Source organism: Varroa destructor, unplaced genomic scaffold (assembly GCF_002443255.2).
Source record: "Varroa destructor unplaced genomic scaffold, Vdes_3.0 BEIS01000001.1, whole genome shotgun sequence".
In the NCBI taxonomy this organism is placed as follows: Eukaryota; Metazoa; Arthropoda; class Arachnida; order Mesostigmata; family Varroidae; genus Varroa; species Varroa destructor.
The window spans coordinates 56,218,894-56,246,797 of record NW_019211454.1 but is presented as its reverse complement, the minus strand read 5'-3'; the positions used below and the strand labels follow the sequence as shown (position 1 = coordinate 56,246,797).

At 43.7% G+C, this 27,904-nt stretch overlaps 1 protein-coding gene and 1 long non-coding RNA gene across 13 annotated transcripts in view; one reads left to right on the top strand and one right to left on the bottom strand.

Moving 5' to 3' along the window:
* The window catches only part of LOC111243311 (uncharacterized), a 65,897-nt gene that overhangs the window by 6,012 nt on the left and 31,981 nt on the right, over nt 1-27,904 (top strand). Inside the window, exons 3-4 of one of the 3 annotated variants that reach the window (XR_002670420.2) lie at nt 736-781; nt 5,769-5,905. This is a non-coding gene — a long non-coding RNA (uncharacterized LOC111243311). Of the gene's footprint in view, nt 1-735; nt 782-5,684; nt 5,906-27,904 lie in introns of those variants that run through there. The other 2 variants (XR_015319609.1, XR_015319610.1) reach the window with 2 other exon arrangements.
* Nucleotides 1,190-27,904, bottom strand: part of LOC111243309 (fat-like cadherin-related tumor suppressor homolog) — a 420,575-nt gene continuing 393,860 nt past the window's right edge. For all 10 annotated transcript variants that reach the window (XM_022788656.2, XM_086978170.1, XM_086978169.1 and 7 more), the window contains 13 exons: nt 23,250-24,587; nt 22,813-23,010; nt 18,143-18,301; nt 16,951-17,132; nt 16,087-16,759; nt 14,214-15,119; nt 13,584-13,607; nt 12,927-13,269; nt 10,855-12,685; nt 10,240-10,606; nt 6,574-9,900; nt 5,715-6,044; nt 1,190-5,495 (listed from right to left, as the gene is read on the bottom strand). In XM_022788656.2, coding sequence (XP_022644391.1) covers nt 4,648-5,495; nt 5,715-6,044; nt 6,574-9,900; nt 10,240-10,606; nt 10,855-12,685; nt 12,927-13,269; nt 13,584-13,607; nt 14,214-15,119; nt 16,087-16,759; nt 16,951-17,132; nt 18,143-18,301; nt 22,813-23,010; nt 23,250-24,587 — 10,526 coding nt within the window. In that variant the 3' untranslated portion in view covers nt 1,190-4,647. The remainder of the gene's footprint in view (nt 5,496-5,714; nt 6,045-6,573; nt 9,901-10,239; nt 10,607-10,854; nt 12,686-12,926; nt 13,270-13,583; nt 13,608-14,213; nt 15,120-16,086; nt 16,760-16,950; nt 17,133-18,142; nt 18,302-22,812; nt 23,011-23,249; nt 24,588-27,904) is intronic.

Genomic DNA, 27,904 nt, shown 5'->3' with positions numbered 1-27,904 from the left:
AAAGTTCTCGATCCGTTTGACTCAGTTTCATGCCCAACATATTAAAATGTATATGGTCCCATATCTCTTTAGTCTGGGTTTCGTTCACTCGACACTTTTAATGATATCAAGATGGTCTATGTGCCAGAGAGACACTATCTCAGTGGCCAAAACCTTGATGATGCGTTCGATGCACTCTTCTTGATGGTCATCTATAGCATAGATTTCGAGAGCTTTCAACCTGAATGTTTGTTTTGTTGTATAGACTTTAGGTTAGCCTAAAAAATATTTATTTCCGATGAAAGTCAGTAGTAAATTTTGATAGTTCATAACAGGGTTTACCATAGCCTAAAAGACAGGTATCGATACCCAATTTAATACCGTCTGCGGGGTTGGCTGAGACCTAATTTTGCACAAGAAGAGCATAGAAAAGGGCTAATAACGAAAGCCCCCTTAGCTTCAAAATTCAGATTCAGCCGCTGATTTTCTTTGTAAATAAGTGGTGTCTTTAGAAGAATCGAATTAATGGGATTTGTGCCGTAAATGCGTAGCTATCGAGGTACGATTTTTCGAAGTTTAGTTAAAATTGACAGAAGTTCAACTTTACTTGAATGTTTTTGAAACGGTGGGTTATGCACAAAGATACCCAGTTTAAAAGTTATAAGTAGTGTCATATTGATGCGTAGTTTGTATAGAAACAATGATTACATACTTAAGGTCATAAAGCGCAATCATAAAATTTGTTCCCGTTTTCAGCAAAGGATCAAGGGTTCTCACCGGTTGACAGTGCACATTCTCTATGGTAAGTCGTCACACAAAGTCCAATATACTTAATCGATTTTTCTACTATGCTTATTTGGTGCCAAACGCCATTTTAAATCAATCTACCAATATACTAGTTTATACTAATCAACCTACAATATACCAGTTTCAAAATTGCTTAATTTTTTCGCAAATTTTAAGATTATTAACTTAGCAATTGCGCATTTGTAACCCTAATTGCGCTGCCAGAAATCTCAGCTAGGAAACAGTAATGTTTAAATTGGTATACGTTAATTTAATTTGAATGTGTAGCGTTAATTTACTGAGCTGTAATGGATATAATTCAATGGATGTAATATAATGGATATAATACAAATACTAAGTACTTTTTAAAATTAGTATAAAATACTGGGGAGGGGGGTCAAAATGCCACCAAATAAAAACACGCTTTGTACTTCAAATAAACGGTAGTACTTTATTTACACATTGTTTTCTACGTGATTTTCGTCGTTCTATGATTATTTCTTTCATTTCGTTCGCTTTATTTTCGTTACGTTATAATAATATTTTAAGCAAAGTACAACATCAACATTGTTCATTTCCTGAACACAAAAAGTCGAAGTTTGCCGGCCCCCTGTCGACTTCGTAACCATCATCGGTTACACGGATCCTCTGTTGATTTTCGTTCTTCAGTAATCGTCAATACCTGTCGTCCATACTTCAATTTGATTTATTAATATCGTTATTTCTGTATCAATATTAGTATTATATTTAAATTACACATTTACTCATCATTATGAATCAGTGTTCTTTTTTTGCTCATTCTGTCATTTATGTCCACTCGTAGAATGTGCTCTACTACGTTTTTTTTTACCTCAAACCATTGTTTTTGGGTGTATATTTCTTTCGTATAAGTGTTATTATCATTTATTTTTTATTATTTTTATTAGCTGTTATGTAATTACTCTTCATTGCTATTCAGTTTATTTACAAAAGTATTTATACAAGTTATTTACACACACTCTTTTCTATCTTTCTACCGTTTTGTTTCTCTACGTAACACACACAATTGCGTCCCTACTCACGCCGCCTTCGTCTCATATCATTTCCGCTACTATTATAATTCGCTTAGATTACCGTAATCGTTAGCTTTTATATTAGCTGTGATTTTGCCTATTACTCGTGTCTTTATAATTGTTTTTGCCATACTGATCTCGTTAACGGTGCTTTTGCTTGTGTTCACGACGTTTTGGTTGAGTTCTGCCACAAAAATGAAGATTTATAAGTATATACAGTGTTAGATTAATAATAATAACAACTGTTGTTTATGAAAGATGTTCTAAAGGTAGGCGTCCGCGCGTCAATTTTCCATAAATTCAAGTTGGGTGAAAAACGGTAGGGATCGCTGATAGCAGTTGGATTTTGGCATTATATTTGATAAATTAGGTGTTGCCTTTGTTTTTCGTTAGCGCCGCGGCGACGAGATGATCATTCTCCATTTACCGTTTCGTTTCCGTACTGAAAGTTTTCGTCCCATTGTAAAACAACGACGCGACTATGATTATAGTGGAGATAACAGGCACCGCCATAGGGCTACGGTGTTCTGCTTGATCATGGCATCTCACTGTTGTCAGCCCGCGGATTGATCACGAGCAGCAAACGGACCACCATGATATGATACAATGCAATAGAATATTGAAAGTAGTCATACTGTAAATGAGATTGAGAAGTTTGATTTGTACAGAAAAGAGACTAAGTATTCGTGACAGATATATCTACGTAATAAATAAATCTTGATAATACTATATAAGACGCTTAGGGAAAATTGTAGTGATTATATCTAAAGAAAAAAAAAAAAAAAGAAAGAAAGCACAAATATAAAATAACGAATAAATTAAAATACTAATTCAACTGAAAAAAAAAATTAATCTCAACTGCGGTAACACAATCGAGTGAGCTACGCCGATATACTGGTCCGTTTAGTTAATCACTTACTATAATAACGTTCGAAAGATGCGTGTATCTCAGAAAAAGCATGGTTTGCTCTGAGTGTTAATATTTTATCTAACGTCTGGTTGATCGATCGGTAACAACTTGTATTGCAAATCGAAATGGATTTACAGGAAAGCCTTTTACCTACATCTAGCGTCTAAGCTGTCGCCGGTTGTCACTTATAGTTTTCCTGGTACTCTTTTCCCAAGACGTTTTTCTTCATTCGACCTTCCTGTCTATATTGCTATCATAATAATTATTATTGTTATTACGGCTACTATTATATCCTCTGTGCTGGGTGAACAACGTTTACATTTTTTGTTTTTGTTTAGAAATAGAAATCTGTACAGAAATCATCGCTTGCACACTTTGGCTTGTCTCTACCTGCATCGACCTATTAGGTCGTTCAATCTAACAATCAATAACACATTGCCCAATCACAATGTGCCGCCCCTTCAATCAATCAAGCTTCAATTGTGAGGGATCGAAACCCGTCGTTCATTTTATAGAATATTAACACTAGTCATCATACTGTGTGAGATATTATCACCATTCGTTACCTTTTTTCTTTTCGTATTCTTACACGAATTTCTTAGCAATCACTTAAGCTCTCGAGACTGTGATCAATCAGTAATTTCAATGTCTGATTAATCAGCACAAAGTCAGTTATTAATCGTTCAGCCGATGTCGTCAAGCGCTTAACAATCGATCTTACTTAGTCTGATTGAGTCAATCAGCTTTTCAATCTATTCCGCTCGTAATCAATCAATCATCAGTCATTCTTGCTTGCCTTCATTCCCGCTGGTCTCCTCTTAGCGACTAAGGTAGCTGGAGGTGCGTTCAAATTTTGTTCCTGTATATGAATCTGTATCAGGCGGTATTTCGCTCTCTTCTTTCATCATTCCATTTTGTGCAGTTGTTCGTATGGCGTAACGCATACCGTATACAGTGTGCTGTTACCCAAGTGATTAAGGGATATTGAGTCCGTACTACTTTAGGGCATCATTATGTCGTAACAGACAATTGTGTTAGTTCTAATTGTTGATCTACCTCTCTGTCGGTCCGCGCTGTCTCAAACATATTTCTTTCTAAATATTCACACTTTACCATCGTCATCTTCATTGCCCTCGTTAGTGTCATGAGTTTCCTATGTGACTTAATACAAAAAGCGCATATCATACTGTCCAACAATTATACAGTCTTCGAATTCGCTTCTATCTGCCTCTCGCAGTTTTCTCGTGTGTCTACTTATTGTGCTTGATTTCGCTTTACAGCGAGAAGAAACACAAACGGGTCGGACCAGAACGTTCTAAGCTGCATGAATGTAATAGGGCTGGGTATCTTTGTCAGGCACAAAATAATAAGCGGTAAGCCTAACGCAGGACGATCATTAATGAGAAGGTAGGACGAATTGCTCGGCACAGGGGATATTGTTTAGACTGCTCAACAAATTGGGATAGATCACGCGTATCGGGTGCTGCTGGATAGGGTAAGCTTTTGCGAGACATAAAAGGGGAAGGGGTGTCAACCCGCATGCGCGGTCAACGAAAATCTGTCGGTTTGCCTAGCCGGGGTGCATTAGTGTATCATTCTTGTCTGATACAGGGAAATTGAAGTCTCGCCTATCCCAAATTATACTGAATAGCGAGACAGGGCTAAGAAAAACTGGACCGGCAGCGCCGGTGCCAATTGCGCACCTGCCTATATACCTACGATGTGTTACCCGCAAAGTAACCGGAGCAGGAATAGCATAACACAGAGGTAGAAATGGTGGCAGACTATAGCAGGCCGTTCTTGGAAGCCATGCGAATTACTGTGTATTTTTCTTTTTAACGGCTCTACGTACCTGTAACGAGGCTCACTTCCTTATTATCTTGTATACTACCCTCCTTTCTTTGTCCTTCTATATATATATCACACATTGACCCTTCGCACGACGGTGTTATCTGTGTTGTCATCGCTCGTTGAGCTCCCGTCGCTTGCAGTCGATGACGGCTGACCGAGTGCACCCACATTGGGGGTGAGACTTGTAGTATGCTGGGTATGATTGAGCACAAAGCCTTTACCGCCAGTATGCGGAAAACCGTACGAAACGAATTCGCCGTCAAGTGTCGAATTGACAGACGTGTCGCGCGACAGCGCGTGCGAGGGCAAATAATCATTCAGGCCGCGGTTGTACAGTACGCTCTGATCCTCGAAGCCCAGCTGGACTGGGCTCGACGTGGTAAAACTAAGATCGCTTAAACCTGTAGGTGGAGGCGGGGTGATAGGGGGCAAAAGGGCGGTGAGGTTCGAGTGGGAGTTAGACTCTGTCGAGCTCAGAAGACTATTGACCTCGTCATTTATGGCTGGCACATGCTCGGGAATATTAGACGTGAGCGCGTGCTGCTCGGCCGTGAGGTCACTGTAATCCCAGCTGTAGCTCGCCAAATCGTCGTAGCGAAGGCCCGGCTGGCTTGCAGCGTTAGGGAGAGTGCAGTTCTTGATCTTGTCCTCGGAGTACATTTGCTCCTTGTCAATGTATTGTGGATTGAGATCAGTGCGGGGCATTCGCAGAATCGATTGCGGTGTGGTGGGCACTACTACCATACTCTGACAGAGTGCTATATCAGCGTGTGTATGTCGCGGTGAGCCCAGTGTTGACGACTGGACATTTAGTGGTTGAGCGACGGGCTGTTTGTCGAGGTTGTTCATCATCGATCCGCCATCTAGTTTCTTGCCCGCAATATCCAGAAGCAGATCGGCCATCTGGCATTGTTCAGCTAGAAAATAAAAGCGACCAGAAATGCACATATGCGTGTGCACTTACGTTAGAAGGCTATGTAAAATAGGCATCACTCTGTACTATGACATATATAAGTTTGCCCTCTTTGTGTTTCTTCGCGGTGCGACTACTATGTGCGGCATTCTTGCATTGAACAATAATAAGTATTTTTTGTTTCTATTTGCAGTGGCACGATATTGGCCTCTTCGTAACCTACCTGTTGTTGCCTGCTGTTGACGCTTGCTTTTCTTTTGTTTGTGCTTCTTATTAGTTGAAGTTAGACCATACTCAAGAGCATCGCCGGTGGAACCATGTAGCATAACATGACTTTGTAAATGCGAATGCATTCGCCGATGCTTCTTGAATTGGAAGCGAAAGAAGCACACTGTGGAAAGGGCCAGAAGGAAGACCAATGAAACTACGGATACGATGCCGACCAGCTCTTCGACCGTGGTATTTAGTCGGCTAGAGATGATAAGCGGAGGCTGGAGGTGCTCACTGCAAAATGGTCCGGTCACGTTCGGAGGACATACGCACTCAAAACCACCTACAATCCAAAAACCAATCAGTATAGAGTAAATATCATTACGTGCATATCCACTGTTAAAGTACACGACCATAGATCTTGCACGACAAACGTCGAAAGTGTACGCGTTAATATTTTGTTTCCTTCAATTCTGAAGCCTCTTAACACCAGGACAGCTTCGCCATCGGCATCTTGGCCATCGTGTGGGAAGCGTAACTGTGCAGGGGATGAGATATTGAAAATTCAAATCATTTCAAAATGTCTGTTAAATATATAATCTGGGTTCAAGACCGAGACCACATATTGATGGGTAAAATGCTTTACTTGATATACCACTAAAGTTGGGGGCAACTGTGTTACCTAAAGACGTCTGCTGCATTACTAAATAGCTCGTGTTTTTATTTTCGATATACGTTTGCAGTACATAAAGGGATAAACAAAAATTATAGGCAAATCTATTACAAATAATGATATTTATCTACGTGTGGTCTCTCACTGATTATTATTAATCTGAAATCTATTTCCGAAGCGATCTATAATATGTACATACCAAGTAAGTTGATACAGGTGGCCCCTTGGGCACAGATATGGTGCAAGCACTCGTCGATGTCATACTGACAGCGATTGCCCCGGTAACCAATAGGACAGCGGCACGTGAAATCCGTTTCTCCTTCTTCGCAGACGCCCTTGTTCTGACACGGATTCGGATTGCAGTACTGACCGTACTCGCATCGTTTGCCACTAAGCTGTGGTGGACACTCGCACTGGAAGTCATTGTTTCGGCCATCGAAGACGTTTGAACATAATGTACTAAACGAGCACGGGTTCGAGGCACACGGATCGGTGTCGACCTCGCAGTGGCTGCCCTTAAAGCGGGGCTCAATACACACGCAAGTGTAATTGGCTGAATGTAGGCCTGACAGACACGTGCCACCATTATGGCAGGGCTGCGTGCCGCATGCCCCTGGATTTGGTAGAGGATCCTTGCACTTGAATTGAACGTTAACGAACCTCTTTAGATGGGCGACGTTCGATGAGCCAGTCATGTGCAGAGGTAATGAAACGGAATTCACTTTAATATCATCCATACAGCCAAAGAAACCACGCCTCATTTCGTCGCGTGCCGCGCCGACTAAAGCGGCGCCGATAAAGAGCTGGTTCCTTTTGTCAAGGTTCAGTATGTCGTGGCTGCCTGGTGAGACGCCGCTAGCTTCCCATTTGCGGTCCACGGACACGCGAGCAAAATTGCCGCGCCGCTCTAATATGATGTGATGCCAGCGGCCATCCGTAATTGTTTTGTGCGAAACCCTTACAAGACCTTCGCCGGATCCACAATCGAAGCGGAACTGTACTTTGCCATTGTGCACTTCTAGAACGGCATAGTCCCTCTGACCAGCGGCGTAAAGGATAACACCAGATTGTTGAAAGGTACGAACGCGTCCGCTAAACATAAGTCTCTTGTCGATGCCGTGATTAAGTTCGTAGTGGGCATACGATCGTTCATCAAAGTTGAGCGGATGGCGCTCGATGTAGCATGTGTCTATATTGGATTCAGCGCAGGTTTCGTTGCATAGTGGACCTCCGGTGTTTTCTGGACACTGACATGTGTATCCGGTAGCTTGCAACGTGCTCGGGATGCAGATCTTTGGTGATGCGCATGGATGTTTCGAGCACTCGTTAACAGGTGTTTCACATTTGGGCCCACCAAAGCCTGGTTGGCAGATGCACTCTAGAGTTGGGTAGTGACGCGGCGATACAAAGCTTAGTCGGTCCGTGGTAATACTTTGGAGATCAGTTCTATCCAGTTCAACGGTGTCGGAGCATTCACCATTTGCACACATTTCGGGTCTGCAGCGATTCTGCGAAATGTAAATAATCTTCCTGTCGATTTCTTTATCCATTTGTGATTGGTTCTCGCGGAGTTTTTGAGTGACGAACGAGGCTTTATAGTATTGTTGATTCTTATGCAGAGCAAATAATAAGTCAAGATTTTCTCTTTGCGATGAACGTTTGCCGACTGATCGTTTTTCGATAGTGTTGGATCCATTGACAGCTATGCTGGGCTGGATACTCATGATATGAACGTTCTGCTTCTTCAAACCGAACATGATTTTCAGTCCATTTTGAAAACCCTTTTGATAAGTGAGAAGGAAGTCTTCAGGGGTAACATCCGCAAGGGTCACGATGACAGCGTTAGATAGCGCTTCTTCGGTTATCAGGGACACTTCAACAAATGCCTGCGCTTCGGTCGTAAATTTGGCGTCACTGACACTCAAGTTGACGATGTAAGAGCCCACGTCCAGACCATTTTGGGCAGACAGCGTTCCCTCCTCGCTGTCGATGTAAAATAGAGAGTTCTCTTTATCGACCAGTTCGTATATCAACTTGTCATAGGGATCGGAGTCACTGGCATGAAGTTTTCCGATTACCCCTCCGGGGAAGTCGTCCAGGTAGGAAGTGACGTGAATGTGAAGATCGTCCACATCTGGAGGGAATTTGCTCTCTTCAATGACCTTGACGTGGACACTGGTCTTTGAGCTTAGTGACGGTGTTCCGGAGTCGCTGACCTGAATCAGTAGATTGTATTCGGCACGTCGTTCGGTGTTAAGAGCTTCTGCCGTGTAGATGGCCATGTTCCGAACAACAAAGTCCAAGTTGGAGTTTCCATTAAGGATGGTGAGTGTGAAAGGTCCGGCGTTGGCGGGCGTATCGCGGTCCGTAACCTGAATTTCGATCACTTTCTGATCACGTTTACCCTCTTGTATTATCGCCGAATAGTTTCCACCTTTCACGAACTGAGGGGCATTATCGTTAATATCCGAAAGTGCCACAGAAACCTCAACTGTCTCGTTGAGTTCGGATTCGCCACCATCGCGTGCCATGACCACAAAATAGTAGTCGGATTGTAGTTCGCGATCAAGCGCATTGCGCAACACGATTACGCCAGTCCGAGGGTCAATGTTGAACTCTCTGTATTCGCTTGCGTTCACAATTTCGTACGACAGTTTACCGTTGACTCCACTATCGCTGTCTGTGGCTTGTATCTGCAAGATCTTCTCCCCAACCTTCGTGTCTTCACGGATAACAGAGTTGTAACGGATCTTGTCGAATGTTGGCTTATTATCATTGAAATCGATGATGGTGACGTTAAGCAGGCTAGTGGAGCTGAGCGTCGGAGTTCCACCGTCTTTGGCCACCACTGTCAACATGTATTGTGCCTGAGTCTCGTAGTCAAGTGCACGCATTACGGAAACGATACCAGATTCTTGGTCGATATCGAATTGTTCCGCGTTCTCCAAGCTATAGCTGATTTCAGCATTGATGCCAATATCTCGGCTAAATGCTTTGACCTGCACGACGCGTGTACCGTGCGGTGCCATTTCGCTTATATTCGCATGGTATATTTTTTGCGTGAATTCGGGCGGGTTGTCGTTAACATCAAGGACGACGACGTTGACCTGCACCGCGGAAGTCATCTGCGGATGTCCGTGGTCAGCGGCCTCAACGATCAGACGGTAGATGTCGACCGTCTCCCGATCGAGTGCTTTCATCAGCTGGATGATACCAGTGTTTGCTTGTATCTCAAAATGTCCGCCAGCGTTGTCAAGAAGCGTGTACGATACTTTGCGATTAATGCCAATATCGCGATCTACAGCGTAGATCTTCATAACCACTGTGGCTATTTCAGCATCTTCCGAAATCGAAACAGTATAATTATCCTTAGTGAACTGCGGTGCGCAGTCATTTACGTCGCTGACCATGATGTGCACGCTGGACGTGCACGACCACTCCATGTGTTGGCTGTCTTGCACGTGCGCTGTAAGACTATATGACGACTGGGTCTCACGATCGAGGGCCCTATTGACGCGTAATTCACCTGGGAATCATCGGAACGCGTTAATTAGGTCTTTACTGAGAAAAAAACAATACGGAGATTGGCACCTATTACATCAATAAACCATGAACTAAACTTTCTAACGAGTACAAATGTCGTGTTAAGCATTTGAAAAATCCGTTAGCGTATTGAAATATCATATAAAAACAATATTAATGTTTGTATAGTACGCAATCGAGGCGCTATATGTGAATGTATAAACTTCGGGCTATTGACAAAGCATCAAATCGACCGACTAGACGATACCTGCAATAAACAAGGATGCCAATACTCTTGGACAGGAAGTTGCGTTTCATCCAATTACTACTTAGGGTAACCAACCTGTGCTAGCATTTATGTGAAACTGTTCATGGCCTTTGCCACGCAAAGAGTATCGTAGTATGGCATTTCGTCCTATGTCAGAGTCACGTGCAACGACAGTAAGTATAAGCGCTCCGGGGGCAACGTCCTCTCGAACTTGTTCAATATACGCAGACTGAAGACAGACCGGCCCATTATCGTTGGCGTCTTGAAGACGAATATTGATCTTCGTTTTTGCGATGTAGATGCCATCACTGGCCGTTACCTCAAGTATATAGTGTTCTTGACTTTCTCGGTCAAGCTTTTGTCGTACGAACAAAACTCCGTGGTCGGACAGGCCGAAGTGGTTCCGGTCATTTCCAGATGTCAAATAGAAATACATCGTTTGCTGTAAACAAAAGTTGGCCTATTGTGAGAATAGACACTGAAAAGGAGAGTGGCAAAGGGCATAACTTCAAACAATAATAGCATAGGTTCTTTATGGTAAGCTTCGTGCTCATTACCTTTTTCATTTATTATATTTATAAGCGTCAACAGTAATCTTCGATAAGATAGCGCTCCATATTAAGAGAAAAATAACGTGGGCATAAGTACTTCCATTATGTTTGTTATATACATACTGATTCGTTCACTTACACTTTTCGGATCGTCTGGATCTTCAATGTTCAGCGTGAGAATCTCCGTGTTATCGAGGACATCTTCACTAACCTCAATATCGTACATGTCTTTGGGGAAATGCGGAGGATTATCGTTGTAATCGATGACGGTTATGTGAATTGTCGTCAATGAATACTGTTTAAGCGGCGTTCCGTTGTCGCGAGCCACGACCGTTAAGTTGTACGACGGCACAGATTCCCTATCGAGTGCAATTAAATTCGTTACCCAGCCTGTCTGGGGGTCGATCTGAAAGATATCTGCAGCAGGATCATTTCTCTCATAGAAATCATACGTAATGACACCATTCGAGTCGATGTCAGCATCATTTGCCATCAGCCGAAGGATCTTACTGCCGATGGGTACGTTCTCAGCAACCCGAACCGAGTAGCCGCCATTCTGAGCCGTCGACTCAAACTGGGGTTTATTGTCGTTATCGTCCATCACGTGTACATTGACCTGGATCAGTGATACGAGACCGCTGGATCGGGCCTCTGCTCTAATTCCTACGTGGTAACGTGCGCACTCCTCACGGTCTAACGAACGAATGGCTGTTAGGCGCCCCGTGTCCGCATCAATGGTGAACAGCGATAGATCGTTATCGTTGGCAATGAGCGTAAACTTCAGATCACTTGACTGTTGTGCACCGAGTGTTGTGATAACAGTGGGTATTTTTGCGTTTTCTTTCACATACAGATCCTGTATCCGAGCTTTAGTGTATGGCTCTACCTGATTGGGAAGCAGAGCAGAAACGGTAACCGGCACAATTGATTCCTGCATAGGCTCGACTCGATCTGATGCTTTAGCAAAGAACTGATAGACCATACCTTCTCTTAGAGGTTCTTTGATATAAATCTCTCCGGTATCTTCGACGATACCAAAGCTTTCGGTAACATTACGAGGAGTGCCTTCATGTATAGAGTGTCGTAAGGTGGACAATGTCAGATCTTTATCTACTGCCGTTACCTTCAGAATGGTCTGCCCAATCGTATGGTTCTTTACGTTAGCTCGATATTCGGGCAACATGAATTGGGGCACATTGTCGTTAACATCGGTGACCGTCACCCGTACGACGCTATGACCAATCCTGCCCCCACCATCTTCGGCGATGATGGCAATATTGTAAAGCTGTTTTTTTTCTCTATCGAGCAGTTTCCTTGTGCGTACTTCGCCACTATCTGGATCGAGACTGAAGTATCGGTTATTCTCGTCAGACTGGATGTAATATTTGACCCGGCCAAAACTACCTCTGTCCTGGTCGCTCGCCGAGACCGTTGTGACATAGGTGTTAGCGTTCGAGTTTTCGGCCACGATCGCCTCGTACTCAAAATGAGTGAACTTTGGCGAGTGGTTGTTAGAAGGTACAATGTGAATTCGCAGCTGGCAGAAGGCTACGAACACCCCGTCTGTGACTGAGACGTTCAGCAGGTGTACATCGAGATCCGACTTGACCAACTCACGGAATAAGTGCAAATTGCCTATCGACACGACTCCAAAGTAGCGATCAACAGTAAAGGCCTGACTGCCAGAAATGATTTGGTATGCGAGGCTAGGGGTGCTGCTAAACTGGTCGGGGAAACGTGCTAGTGTCTGCGGGACACTTAGCACGCTAGGCGAAAAGTCTGGGTCACTGGCGCCGAGGTGGGCCACAAATTGGCCTCTTCGGGCCAGCTCGCTGACTGAACAGTCTACAGAAGGCCGAACAAAGGCAGGCGGACTGTCATTGGTGTCCGTCACCTGAACGAACACCAGGGCTGTAGAAGACAGCGAGTGAGGAGGTCCGGAGTCGGTCGCGATTACCGTCAGAGTAATACTGCAAGCAATGATAGAGAACGAACATCAGCAGAAACGATAGGATTGATTATTTTATAGTTCAAAGAATTAGCCTGTCTCAGCGATGAGGGACGTTCAAAATTATGTTATTTATATATAGTAACAAAAGAATCTCTCCTAGCAACGCGTCTATTATTGTATGGTATCGCTCGCGTTCGTCAAGCCTACGCCTTACAGATATGCTTGTCTCTTGGCACGTATCAGTCACCTGAATAATTTACCTCGATTGTTTCTCATAATCTAGCGATCTTTTCAAGCTAATGACGCCTGTCTTGGCATCGATCATGAAGCGTTCCGTGTCTTCAACTGAATAGCTGAGGACGCTGTTGCTATCCTTGTCGTGGGCTTTAACGGCGAGAATGCTTGATCCTGGAGGGGAAAGCTCTGGCACAGAAACGTTGTAGATGATCTGCTCAAATAGTGGAGGATGGTTGTTGACATCTTCAATTGACAAAGTCACAGAGACTTCAGAATAAGCGCCGGTGACAGAATCGGTGGCCCGTACCGTCAAGTCGTACTTGCTCATTTTATCGAAATCCAGCTGTTCATTCACATAGAGTATGCCTGATAATGGAAAAGAAAAACAGGGTACCGTGTCACCAGTATAACATGTTGGATAGGTCGTTCTTATATTTGTTTACATCATTTTAAATGACCTAATTTGACGACAAATGCAACATTTTACTTCATGTATACATGTATAGGTATGTATACATGTAAGGTTATAAATGTTTGTATACTAGGCTGTTTATCTAATATATATATATATATATATATATAAATAATTGAAATGGCTGCTGCATATGGCAAACCAAATATTACACATTTGGAAAATGTGCAACTTAAGATAAATAAACCTAAAAGAAGTTCGTACTTACATGGTGAATTAGCAGTATTAGGTCCTGGAAAACGCATAGATAAAGAGGCAAAACACACGGCAAGACAAACTTAGCAATCCAACGCATGCGAGCACAACAAAATTACGCTTTCAGATAACTGATCAAAAACTATAATAGAAATATAACAAAAAGGTCATAAAAATAGGTGACATCCTTTACATACAAGAAAAAAACATTAATTAAAACGACTTGTGTTGTGAATTGTCAGTGGCTGCTACTCACAATAGTATCTCAAACGCATTAGGTGTGGGGCAAGACCGCAAAATGAGTGGCAAATGATATATTATTCTTTTTTATTATAAAACAACACAATGTGATTTGGAAGCTTCTAGAGGTAGTGGGTAGTATCTAATAGTCCGATCATGCCATAGGAATACTCGTCACTAGAGGGTCATGTTTAGTAAAAGCAATATCATCTGTTACGGTGCTTGATGAAAACATGAATCAAACTTCACACGGCAGAGACACGCAATAATGAATCAGCATTTCACATTTAACTAGACTCACTCGATACTATATGCAATGCATAGGGATAGAATGAGAAGGGCAAAACATAGCACCTAAATAGGAAGAGAATCTAAGCACGCTATAGAACTGACTAATCCTTACCTGTTTGGTAATCAAGTCGAAAGTCTTCTTTGTGGTGTCCGCCAGTAATGTCGTAGATCAAAGGCCTACCTCGAGGACTTGTAGCTGTTAGAGACAAAATCGGTTCATTGGGGCCATGATTTTCTTTAATTCGGGCGCTATAGAACTGCTTCTCAAAGGCAGGCATTGTACGCGTCACTACCTTGACAGGTACCTGGACTTCCGAGTACATTGGTAGCGAGCCCGCGTCTTTCGCCACAACGGTGAGTGTATAACGAGTGATGTGTGCGGGTAAACGTTTGCGCAATGTGATGTTTCCACTCTGCGTGCCAATATCAAAGATGCCTTTGTGATCATCGCGTAAATAATACAGCACCTGGCCATTGACGCCATAGTCAGGGTCTTCAGCTCGTACCTTTTGCACGAGTTCGCCTTTGCCGGCCTCAACAGGCACCACGCAGTGATAAGGTGTGTCCACGAATGTCGGAGGATTATCGTTTTGATCATCTACAGTAACGTCTATTAGAGTACTGGCCACGCGTCCACTTGCTGTCGCTTCTGCATTCACAACTAGTCTATAACTAGCCTGCTGCTCCCGATCGAATCGGACGTTTGGTCGAATGAACAGGGCACCAGATGTTTCACCAACTGAAAATTTGTCCTCTTCATTGAGCAGCGTGAATCGCACATGTTCCTGCAGCGGAGTGCCTACTGTTGTCAGGACAAGCAGTGGCGACTGAATGGCCTCGACGTTCTCGATCACACGGCTGTCGTAACTGGGTTCAGAGAAACGAAACGATCGTCCTCCATTACCGCTAGATCCAGGAACGCCGGATGAACTTTGCACGACTGCGACATGCAGAGTTGTCGTTTTCTCATAGACGCCGTCGTAAGCAGCAACGATGAGTCGATAGAAATCTAGCATATCTAAAAGACAGACCACCGGGATGATTATGTCTACGCCGATCACTACAGTGATTGCATCGATATTTTCAGCAATAGATACTTTGCAGAAAGATCATTTATTAAAAAATTACTTTTCTTACAGCAATATATCAATATAATGTTGATCTCGCCTTAAGAAGTCAAATAGTTATAAGATTAACGACGCAAGGCGCGTGTACTGATAATTTATCCTATGATTCGTTTCTGAGCTTATATTTGAACAAGAATAGATATTTCAGCGAAGTGTGCTGGAAGTTTTATTTCTGAAGATCCTGTCGGCAATTATGATTAAAGCTTCGACTTAAGATCCGCAAGATATACTTTCCCTGATTCATAGAGAATTCCTAATGAGTAACGTGCGTCAAACGATATTAATAGACGTAAACTCTTTGTGTGTCGCTCAAGTATGCTAGATGCAAGGAATCCCACCGGAATCAAATTATGGACGGACAACAAATCCGAAAATGGCATTTTAAATCAAAACTCGAAAATTAAAAAAAAATTAATCATTCCAACATAGCTGGATGCATCGATCGACAACCATTATTATTTCTAGAACGGCCCTTAATTTCGAATTTAGCATAGAAAATTGAGGTGTATCAAAAATGGCTTTTTCGGCCGTCTTGATTAATCTCTGAGACGTTCAATCAAAAACTTATTGATGATCTTTTGGTTCGTTTTACAAAAGTTTCTTCTAGAAGCCTGGCGACAATGTACACCGTTGATCATGGGTAAAAGAAATTTTAAGTTTGGCGGAAATTCGTCCAGCGCGGAAAGGTTGGCTGATAGCTAATCCTCGCTTAAATTACGAAAAAGAGGCACTGTGTTTTATCGTGACAAATTTACTACAAAATTACTAGAGAACTGGCGCTTGCTTATTACAACAAACGATTCGCTGTTGTTCTCTCGTACTACCTTGTGTTTTAAATTCACACCATAAATAACGTACCGTTCGGCTGGCTGACCTTCACGAGGCCAGATATCGGGTCGACAGAAAAATGTTCCTCTGAGTTCCCACCGATGATAGAATAGCGAATTACCGGATCGAGATCAGGGTCCGTCGCAGTCAACCGCGCAACCGTTACGCCTCGATGAGTAGGCAACACCAGCGTAACATTGTAGTATTCTTTTTCGAATTGCGGAGGGGAATCGTTCACGTCGAAAACGTGAACGACAACTTTTGCCGGGGCACGGCTGCACAATGCTGTCGGTCGACCGTTGTCGCAAACCTCTACTGCAAATGAATAAAAATCGCGCACTTCACGATCTAGCCGGTGTGCCGCCGAAATCGACCCTGTTGACGGATCGATCCGGAAAAAGCGTCGAGCCCATGAATCTACCAGGGAGAAAATCAAGTGAGCGTTGATGTCTCGGTCTGCGTCGGTTGCCGTCACGACAAGAGGTAGTGAGTCGTTGGTCATCACAACGCTGCCCGGTTCCGCGACCTCGCTAATCAGTCCGGTGTAACTTCTCGGTTTAAGGATCGGCGCGTTGTCATTAACGTCAACTACGTGGATTGTAAGCGCCATCTCGGCGACAGAGTAGACAAGGTTGGTAGCGCGAACAATAATCAGGTACTGCTGTTTCATTTCATAATCGAGTGTACAGCTTGTTGTCACAATCTGGAGAGAAAAACGACAGACGAGAGTGAACTTACTAATTCGAATAAAATATTTGCTAATTGACGTTTAGTATTTTTGTGGCATACCTGTGATAGTTTACTTTCTTTTATATATCAATGGCCCCTGAACAAACTACGACTCATTTACAGTGCATATCCTGGATAAATCTAAGTTGCAATATGTAAACTTACGCCCGAGCTTTGATCGATGACGAAACAGCCCTCGTCATTGCCCAACGAGATGTCATAGTAGAGCGCAGAGCCACTTTGCGCCTGCGCAATCACGACTGGTGTGCCTAGGGGTTCGTTTTCCAGAACCTCTACCACCTTGGTGTCAACCTCAAAACGTGGTGGCGCATTTGTCGCGACCGTAACTGAAAGCGTGATAATTATGTCAGTTGTTTCAGCTCCATGTTTCCCTATAAGATGTATTATACAGAGGGCCGTTACAGATAACATGAAGAAACCAAACGTTATATGATTTTCATTCGGTTTCATTATTGCATTTTGGCATCAGCTAAAATTTGGGACAGTTTAATACTAAATGGCAACCGTCTGTCTTTACGCCCTGCTTTACACATCGTTTCATTGCAAGCTAATTTAATCTCTGCCTCAAAATCAATAAAAGACATTTTGTTCATTTCAGTTACACTCTACTACTGCGAAGCTGACATTGTGCCGCTCTTTATTCTCCCTTCGCCGCTTTCTTTGAACTTCACAAAAGACATCAACTTTTCTAGCTAGGTCAGTAAATGAAACTAGCCAGCTGTTGTTTTGCCTAACTTTCGGGGCCCGATCATGAAAAACTGTTGTCTCCAATCGTAAAGAAACTGCTACCGCCATTAATAATCCAGGCAAACACAGATATATATATCGAGAGAGGAAGGGGAGGGTACGAGTAGAAACTAATTAAAAAGTCATTAGTTGATTCTGCCTTTGCCGCCTAAATCGCTGGGTCTGCAGGGTATGGCTGTTCAGGCTTGAACTCTATTACACGGATGGTAAGAACGGGCGGCAGCGGGAGCAGGTCCACAGCTCGAGCGACCTATGCCTTCAGAGAGCCACTACTATATACTGGTATACTGGCTTACAAACGGCATCTCTAGGTGTCATCGGTTTTTCAGTAGTCCAAATTAGGTTTGTGCATGCTTGCCTAACCTGGATGGATTCAATCAGCTCGATTTATCCGATGAAGAAACAAATTCGTAGTCAAATAAAGTGGATAGTATAGTAATTTTTTTCAAAAACATTACTATATATCATTAGCAATGTGTCCAGAAGTACAATCAATAGGCCAGTTGATTGACTGGAGGTGCACTTAGAGTCTCTGTGTTTTTGTGTCGGTGAGATAATTATAAGAGAATTGTCAATATCTGCTTTCAACCTTTGATGTGCACAGTGACGGTGGAGTTGAGAGAAGGTGAGCCATGGTCATCGGCACGAACGACGAGGTAATATTCCGGGAGCACCTGCTGGTTCAAGGGTTTCGCCACACTTAGGGTGCCCAGTTGCGGCTGGATATTGAAACTTCCACCCACATTGCCTGTATAGAGCGACATGAAAAAACAAGCGTAATGAATGCAAAAAACTCTTAATTAGCCGGTAGAGAAAGAAGCTAAGGACTAAAAATATTACCGCAAATGGAGCCTGGATGGCTAAAGGACATGAGTAGACCCTATCCGAAGTCGTGGATGTCATCCCTTGTGAAGGTACATATTATTACACGGCAGGTACGCGAGAACAGTGCTAACCCCTGACACCCAGGAGGTTTAAGGAACTTCTGTATAAAAAATAGATGTTATACGAGCAAGACAAGGAATCGTTTAGTTTAGATGAGGGATGTCGATTTTGAAAAACAGTGACACATGACCGCGCTAGGACTTTTTGAAGGGAACATGGGCTTGGCATAATAGAATTTTCGAACGCAGTGATTCGAGCTATTATTTCACAGAATTCAAAAGAACTTTAAGCAAATCTAGATACAATAGGTGAGTGCTTACTTTAGTTAGACAATACGATGCTTATTCAGGGTTGTATCACAGTGATATCCTACGATTTCATATTTAGCAAGAACCAGCAAAACAAAAAGTGAGGCACGCTCAACGTTCGTAGTTAGTTGTCGAAACGCTATGTCTTTATTTAGACGGGCTCCTTCGATAAAATATCAATAGATGAAACTAGTTCTATTCAGTATGTTACACATTTCCCATGGACGTTTCTAAATTGCGTAGATGCGAGGCCGGCATGGAGTATATACGTTCCAACGTATCTATGCAGGATCATAGGCATAAAGAGACGTACGCCTCTAAATAGGCGATAATTAAACACATCTAATTGAGTCTGAACTGTTTCGAGATGTGCTTTTCTAATACTAAATATTCCTCTAATTTTTGTCGACGACGGCTGACACTAGCGTTGCATAAAATAATGGGTGCACATGATAGGTTTCTTTAACATAGCGTAGCAATCGAGTTACCGACGGATAACGAGTAGCCAAATGAACATCGACCGATTATCTTATTCGTAACAAAACAGATAGCCAACTAAAGTAAAATGCTGTTAACTAGATTGAGCTTCGGAAACTAGGGGCGAAGTGCGAAGTTTGTCGTCTTTCACGCACAACGATTCAGCCATTGTAACCCCTTCAAAGTTTGCCCCGCTTATCTACAAACGGCAAGACATGCAATACATGTGTGTGCGTGACTGGCGATCGGTAAACTTCACACGCGTATGAGATCTATCCGTGGCTTTTACCGTCGTTACCTAGATTACGACAGGATTGAGTGCCTAATAAGGTTCCCTCGGCGTCGCGATACGAGTTGACATGTCAGCAGATAGGGCGAAGAACTGAGGAGAGCAGGACGAGAACTCATATCGTCTGTAACGTTTAGCTGTTATTTGGATGAGTGGAAGCAACTTTTCCGCTGTCAGTATTTGGGCTTCGAATTCGTTCGATGTCGATGGGTGCTCGTTGCATGAAGCAATGCCATTCGTTCTTGGGGAACCAATTGCTGTTACAGTATTGGGAATTGACACTGTGCTCAGTCCCATGTTAGAGTTTATCTATACTTATTCAGAAGTGTCCTACTGTGTGCGAACGTACTTTGCTTGGGGTTAGGCCCAATACGTCAGCAAGCTCTATACGACTATCAGTTCTTATTCGTGCCTACCTACAAGCCAGTTGCGGATCGACACGACAAAGTGATAGCATAGAGAACCCTCGACAGTTAGACTGACCAACAGGCACTGATGCAGCCGCTGGTATACGCCCGAAGCAAGCAAAGCCATAGATGCAGCGTCTATCCAGGCGTTTATGATTACTGCTTGACGTACCACTAAATCTAATTGTTCCCAGCGGCTTGCTATCGGCGTCCGTCACTTGGATATTACGCCTGCTCGTTTGATCTGCTTACGCATCTGTTTGGCTGTCCATCTGCCTGAGTGTTCATTGAAGCGTTTGTATATCTGGCTGAATGGGTGATGGTCTGTATGTATAAGTTAATCTGCAAAGGCCCTTTTGTTAGAAGATCGGGCGTGCTGTCGTCCGATCCGCTGGGGTTTGACGACAAACAACATACAGGAAGAACGGCCAACTGCCGACTCAGCCATGTAGCATTTGCTGTTTCATCAAATCTGTATTCAACTAACGAACAACTAATAACTATCGGAGAAAGTAGAAGTTATGCTTGGTGGGAGATGAAAACCACTTTTTAGGAGACTTCTTAGATAAATAATGGTTGCCCAAACAGGCGTTCAAAATTCACGCTTTTTTTCAGATATGTAGAAGTCAGATACTACAATGAAGATCCACGACAGCTGCGATTGTTGTAGTCTCTACTGATCATGAGTGCTTGTGGACTACTAGAGCTTACAGTTCAATTAGACAGAGCTGCGTGGTCATCATCCGGGGAGTTTCCGATGTGGAATATGACCGGATAAGGGATGGATTTCACCTTTTACGTCGATCCAGTTATAGGGATGCATAGTTGACTGAACGATTCCTTTTTATTGGTGACTTAAATGTGAAAGTTCTCTATTTTATGGAAAGGCAGCAAAAGGCGGCTATCATACGATCGGTGTTGATTATATTACAGAAACAAATCTAGGGTATGTTCTACTTCTGATCAAATAAAGTGTTCTGACTAAGGACGCATTCACAAAACCTGCGATCGTTTAAAAAGTCAGCAAGTAACGGCTGCTTATATCTATTAGACTGTGGTGGGGGCAGGATGACTAATCATCTTGTTATTTCTACTGGCTACACTCGTCTTAAGGCAAGATGCTACGTGATTTTATGGATACACATGGTTTGACTTGTGGGAGAGAACTTAACTGATTTTTTTTCAGGCTGTTCCCTGAGTTGTTAATGACCCCGCCGAGCACGAGAACTACAAATGGCAGTCTGTTCAGTGAATTGGAAAGTAAAAATATTAAAGTAGCACACCAAAATTTACAAAAAGGATCCAGGGGCCAGGCAGGCATCCCTTCTGGAACGTTCTGAGCTGGCGACGGTCGATCTACCGATGAAATTACTGATTATGAAACCGCCAACGAGAATTGCACGCGCACACGGAACTGCCGCTGCCGGTGAATCACGCATTCGTTTTGGAAAAGCTCGTGCATGTTGTACGCTGGGTTATAACATGCGTCTACTTGAAGCATATGATTGTTGACTAAATCGCATTTACTACATTCATCTGTGACACTTCAATGGCTACGATCAAAGATTTCTTCAATCTGTTGTGGGCGCCTGTGTGGGCCTATAGTTTCATTAGGAACACGCCTATAGTTTGTTATTTCTCTAGATCGTTGTAACTGCACGCTATCGAACGAGAATCACTTTTTGCTAAAAAGCGTTGTTTTACTGAATCTTACGTGAACGGGATCAATTCTCACTTTCTTTTGGGTTTAAGCCCCTCTTGTTTATTAATTTATGCGACAGATATCATTATATGCTACGATAATAATTATCGTTATTATGCATTTATATTGTCGTCATGCCAGGCAACATGCAGATGATACTACGAAGCCATTCTGACGGGCTTTCAGCAAAGCTGGCAAACAATGGATGAAGTCTCCGCTAAGAACATGTCTGATTTTGCAGAATCACCCTACGTGCCCGGCAGTCAATAGTAAGGACGAAGGTGACGTGCCGGAGCAGGTCCTGAGGAAAGCCTGATTTTGCTAGAAGCTGCCCCCCCCCCCCCCCGGCGCAGGTCATAAAATGCGCCGTTTCTCTATATGGTGATGATAACAATGATATTAGTTCGTCTGAACCGCCTAAGCACAACGGTTTCTGCCTCAGGATTTCTTTAAAGGCTACCTCATTATTAATGAGAAAAGACCAAGGGCGAAGGTGCGCCACGATACGGTTGCTTGTGACTTGTGAGTGTAAATCGTGAGGACAATACGCGTCGACGATTCTCGAGAGAAACTAACTTTTAAGAGCTGTTATTTAAATAATGGTCCGTTCACTAGTAATTGTGTATAATGGCAAACGGCACTACGGTGTTGACAACTGTTCTGTTTGAATTGTAAAACAGAAATCGTTCTGTTATGCATGAGTTAGTATACAGTACACACTCGTATTAACGACTAAAACCTTTATGTCGGAGAAATGCTTCTATGATATATAGTATGTCTTATGTGCCTACACAACCCGTTCTATATCGCCCTCATCGCAGAACTCACCTCGAACCTGTTCTAAGGGGAAAATTAACTGCGTTGATTTTCCCCTTAGAACAGGTAATAAACCCATGAAGGAATTTGCTTGCAATAATTAAGATTAAACGAATTTCGGTGGCTGTTTCCTAAAACATCTAAGGTTCGTAGCCGGCTGAGTGGTGTTTTTCTTTGGGATTATTGTAATATCTATGTAGATAGGGATGCACCTAAAACAACTTCAAACAACAACCCAATATCTGGGACTTATATCCATAGAGATAAAGTTTAATATGTGATTCAGTTTTTAACTATATGAATGTACGCATGTCGATGTAATAGTACGGTGCAACTGCGTAACAGGCCGAAGTAAAGCCCCAGGTCGTTACTCACCTGATACGATACTGTATGAGATGCGTGCATTGTCGCCCCGGTCCTTGTCGATAGCCGTGCATTGCACCACGGACGTGCCAATAGCTGCACTTCCGAATACTTTGCCCTCGAACGAGCTCTGTAGAAATTCAGGCGCATGGTCATTGTGGTCCACCACGTGCACGTGGATTCGAACATAAGCGCGTTTACCAGGCAAACCTGTTGAAGCAGAGGGTAAGGAGTAAATGTTACCGACAAACCTCGTATAATAATGTGTCGACGATTGTTTGGGATACAACGGTATATCAGGATTCTTCGTCTTCGTACTAAGTGTGATATATATAACGAGAGAGAAAGTTAATACGACTTAAAGTATTCGGTCATACGTATAGTCTCGAAGACTGTTACGAAGACGAAAAGAAAGGTAACAAACTGCATATCAACGATGAATACGTTACCTGAATCCTTAGCGAGAGCGGTAATCACATGTTCGCGGGTTTCCTCGTGATCTAATGGTTGGGCCACTTGCAGGATTCCCGTGGACGCTGCCAGGTGGAACTTTTTCATACTGGCAACTGCAGCTGCGTTATGAATGGCATAAAAGAGCTGGTCATTGACATCCTTATCAATAGCCTTGATCTTAAGGATATCCGTACCAGGTTTAACCATCTCCGAGACCTCGACCGAGTATTTTTCTTCAATGAACTCGGGATACTGATTGTTGTCATCCATGACGGTAACATTAAATTCAATATAAGTCTTGGATAGGCCGTCAGTAGCCTCGACGCCGAGGGTGTGCGTCCCAACGTCGGACTGTACTATGGGCCGAGCAATGATTACAGCACCCTCGTCCGGTTTTTTCAGTGCGAAGAGTTTTTTCTCGTTACCTGAGCTGATGCGGAAGTACACTGTATGTAGGTCGAAGTCCATGGCGGAAATCATAGCAACTACATGGCCGACCTTGTCTGTTTCCAGCACTTCGCTGACGTCAACTGTCTTCACCTTTGGCGGCTTGTTGTTGGCGGCTACGGGTCGTGGTGCCACCTGAAGCATAACTACGCAGGTGGAGTGCCGGGGAACTTCGCCAAGGTCACTGACTTTAACATGCAGCTCGTAAATTTCGTCGGCCAGCAACGCCGATCTCGAGCGAATCATGCCGGTCTGTTGGTCGATTGAAAAGCGGAAGCTTGCTCCTTTGATGATAGAGTAGGCCAGTTCGGAGTTTGCTCCAGTATCGGGGTCAGATGCGACTACCTGTGCGAGGTCAGCTTGTTCCCTGAGTTCTTCCTGCTCTAGTATTTTAAAGCGATATTGAACCTGCGTATACTTCGGATCATGGTCATTAATATCTCCGACGTGAATTAGAACTTGCGTTACAGATGAGAGAGGAGGTTCAGCATTGTCGGTGACGGTAACATCGAGCAAGTACTTATCCTGGATTTCACGGTCGAGCTTGCGATTAGTTGTCGTAATGAGACCAGTGTGTTCGTCAATACTGAAGTACCCTTGAGGATCACCAGCAGTGATCTTGAAAGAGATCTTTTCGGCGTTCGCACTATGGTCTCCGTCGAATGCCTCTATACTCAGTACAGAAACGTCAGAGGCAGAATCCTCAAGCACTGTTCCTTTATAATACGGCAGCTTTGTAAGCGGGATATTGTCGTTTACGTCATTGATTTTGATGAAGACGTCAAGTCGGGAACTGAGCGGAACGGCAGCGCGATCTTGCGCTGAAACGACCAGCCAATAGTATGGCTTGTTCTCACAGTCGAGCACTGATTTCGTACGAATGACTCCTGCAAAGGAGGATGCCACGGCAAACGTTAGTTGTCGTTGACCTCATCTTTTTTCCTATCTCCTTTGTAACCGATTCGATAACATGCTTGCTGGCCAATTCAGCCCTACTCATCCCTGCCTTTCCCACGCATTTCGCCCCCCAGTAGTCTTACAATATTACCCAGCTGGGCTGTACAGCTAGAGGGCGACAGCAGCTCGGCTGCGCAGTACTCGTGTGCCTTATAGCTGACTTTTAAATCCTCGTGTCTATGACTCCCTTGTGGTGTTCGATGGGCCCCCCAAAAAGTTTTCAAAGCATTCGACGCTTGAACAATAAAGAGCCTTGCCAAACAAAAATAGAGACAGCGGTGTGATGGCCATGAAGGTAGCGAATTTCGGAGTCTGAAGGATAGTCAAATTGTAAGATCGAGTCCTTCAAAATATTACGAAGGCTTTTTCCTATGCACACCACACTAGTTTTCGCGTGATGGAAGTTACATGTGCTGATATTCTGCTCCCTTTCTTAGCAGAAATAGCCACCGAATGTTGGTTCTGATGAACCTTTTATTTTAAGCCAATGGTGTCTCAAAAAAAGGAAGTCCCCCAGAATGATTTAACTAACTCGTGTTTGCTTACGAACATTTGGGATACAAGTCAGAAATCAGAAGTGATCGCAATGCTCGTGCATAGAGTTAGCCACCTCAAGCAATATTTAATGCCAGTTTCGTCGGTCGGTTACAACAAACGAATTACTAAAAGGAAGCCTAAAGTGCAGTCTGACCCAACAAGAAAACTAAGAAGTAAGCCAGCCGGTTAAATACACGGCCGACCAGTCGATTGTTTAGACATAAAGGAAACAGTAATACTCCTTGCTCGACCGTCTTTTGTTTCCTTGCGACGTTAGCTTCTACTTTTCGCTGCTTCCAGTTCCTAGTTACCCCTTCGCCTAACCCTGACGCCCACCCACTGTCCCCACTAAGGCTGCTAGCTGTGCTGGCAGCAGTCGCTGCCATTATTTTTCCTCGGCGTTATAGTCCTATCAAAGTTTTGCTGCTGCTGGAACAAAGCGATGACAATCCTTCCCATATCAGCTTGCAGTCCCGCTGCAGCTGCAGTCGGAGTAGGACCGGGTGAGCGGCTCTGGTTGGCTGGAGAATGGGACTTGGTTTATTTGGCTGCCTCGACATTCGTGGCCCCTCTTTTCTTAGCATTCTTCTGTGTCGTCTTGCAGCATCAGTGTGACCTTCATCGATGCCGAGAGCGGTCCTTTTCATTAGATTTCGTTGGACCGGCCAAGTTTCCGGGTCCGCACAGGCGTGACAAAAGAACTAACTTGTTGATGTTGCATGAGATCATCGTAATAGGATCGCCACTACCGCCAAAGCGACCTTCTTTGACCAAGGTTTTCTTTATCCAACTGCTCCTAACAAACCGTAATATTCGCATTTTTCAGCAGCAGCCTTATTAACTTTTGTTCGTGACTGAATATCAAAAGACAGTACACAAGGCTGGTCGATGAAACACAGACAACCTTAATATTGGTACCCCAAAAATCCACTAGCAATCACAAGATTATTAGCGATAATTTTTATCAGATGCTACTGATAATTAAGAAACGCATCGTCCACAATTCGCGCGTCTGCAATAGCGATTACGGCACGGTTACGGTGTGCGTTCGTATTTCATCTTATAACAGCCTTCTATTATGTACCCTGTTTTCCACGCAATAATAAATGAGAGCGCCATCCGCTAAGGTGACGTGAGCACCTTAGAAATGGAACTCAATTGGGCCGAAAATCGACAGAAAAAGGTCGTCTTTCCTCATCTATACATATCTTATATGTCACAGCCGTCCATCTTTCTAGCATCGCAGCTTATTCAGACCCCACCCTATCACGGCCGTCTGGCATTACTGCACCTTTATCTTCCTACTACTACGCACTGAGTCGCCGAGTTCGCGAACGGCCTATGGATGCGCTGCATACTGACAATACGAATAAGGACAATACAAATGACATATACGATACCGATACGTATAGTTACACGTCAAACGTAAATGCGAGCTAATTGCAGCGGGAAGTTTTGTGGATGGCAGCTGCCCTGAGTGCTTACTGGCCAGCCAGTATTTGCCGTGTTTGGCAGTTACCTCACATTTGCGAGTAATCATCTTTATACCATGGTTATATAGCGTCATCAGAATAACCTGCCACTCGTTTCATGACAGCGACCTCGCCGATGACCCGACTTTTGCTGCTGGCGCTACCGAGAGGTGGCGCCATCAACATGCGGAAGACGCAAGCGAGACACACTTTTCGTCCGTCAAGACAGCAAAAGCGACCGTTGCAGCGCACACGTTAACTACATATAGGTCCTCCGTCATCCAGTTCCTTCGACCACCAAGTCAGCAGCAGTAAAAGCAGTGCCAGCAACCAGGAAGCTAGCAAATTAAAGCCATGCGCCCAACAGAGGTCTCGCTCATTGCTATAAAAATGCTAACCGAAAAGTTAGCTTTTTTTAAGACCATCGAAGTAACGGCAGCTAGGGGCTTTGCAGCTCAAAGATAAACAGAGTAGAACGCAGTGCAGACGGTAATTCCACAGGCCGAAAATGGTTTTGTCGCTGCTGCTGCTGCTGATAGAAACTGCGACGCTAGAAACAATAAAGACCGAAGAAAACAAGCAAAAATCGCCATACGAAAGACGAACAGCTCACCCATCGTCTTGTTGCTAACGGGGTTCAGTAACAACGTAATTTAATCCAACGCACGGGCTTTCTCTCGCCGTGACAGCAAAACGGAGAGGCTGTGAATTTTGTGTGTGATCAACTACGATTGCGATTTGCACGGCATTTAAAGGGCATAATGCCCTCTCATTGGAAGACACTGAAAAGGACAATAAACGCGAATACGGTAGCTTCTTCACCTACACTTGCTGCTACTTGTCCGCTTCCCAGGCTTCGTCACGTGCTAAGCGCATCTAGTACTGATAACATTATTATACGTAAGACAGCAATCTACCGCTTTAGCGCACTTTGTTCCTTTCCGGGCGCGGAGCGACCTGTATTACAATTTAGCGACGCGGTGTACAGCGGGTGCATTATCAAGCTACTGTATGGTATAAGTGTTACCCATCAGTGGTTCCTGTACTATGACAGAAGGAATGGGTTAGCATAGCTAATTCGTTCTCTTTGCCTTTTCCCGTAAGTTCTCTAGTACACAATAGCGGATCGAACCTATTTTGCAGCGAGCCAAAGTATCTACATATGGTCTGTATCGGAGACCGACTCTGCCGAAGGCAATGTCCGCTGTGAACACGTTAGCTTTGTCAACACAACAATC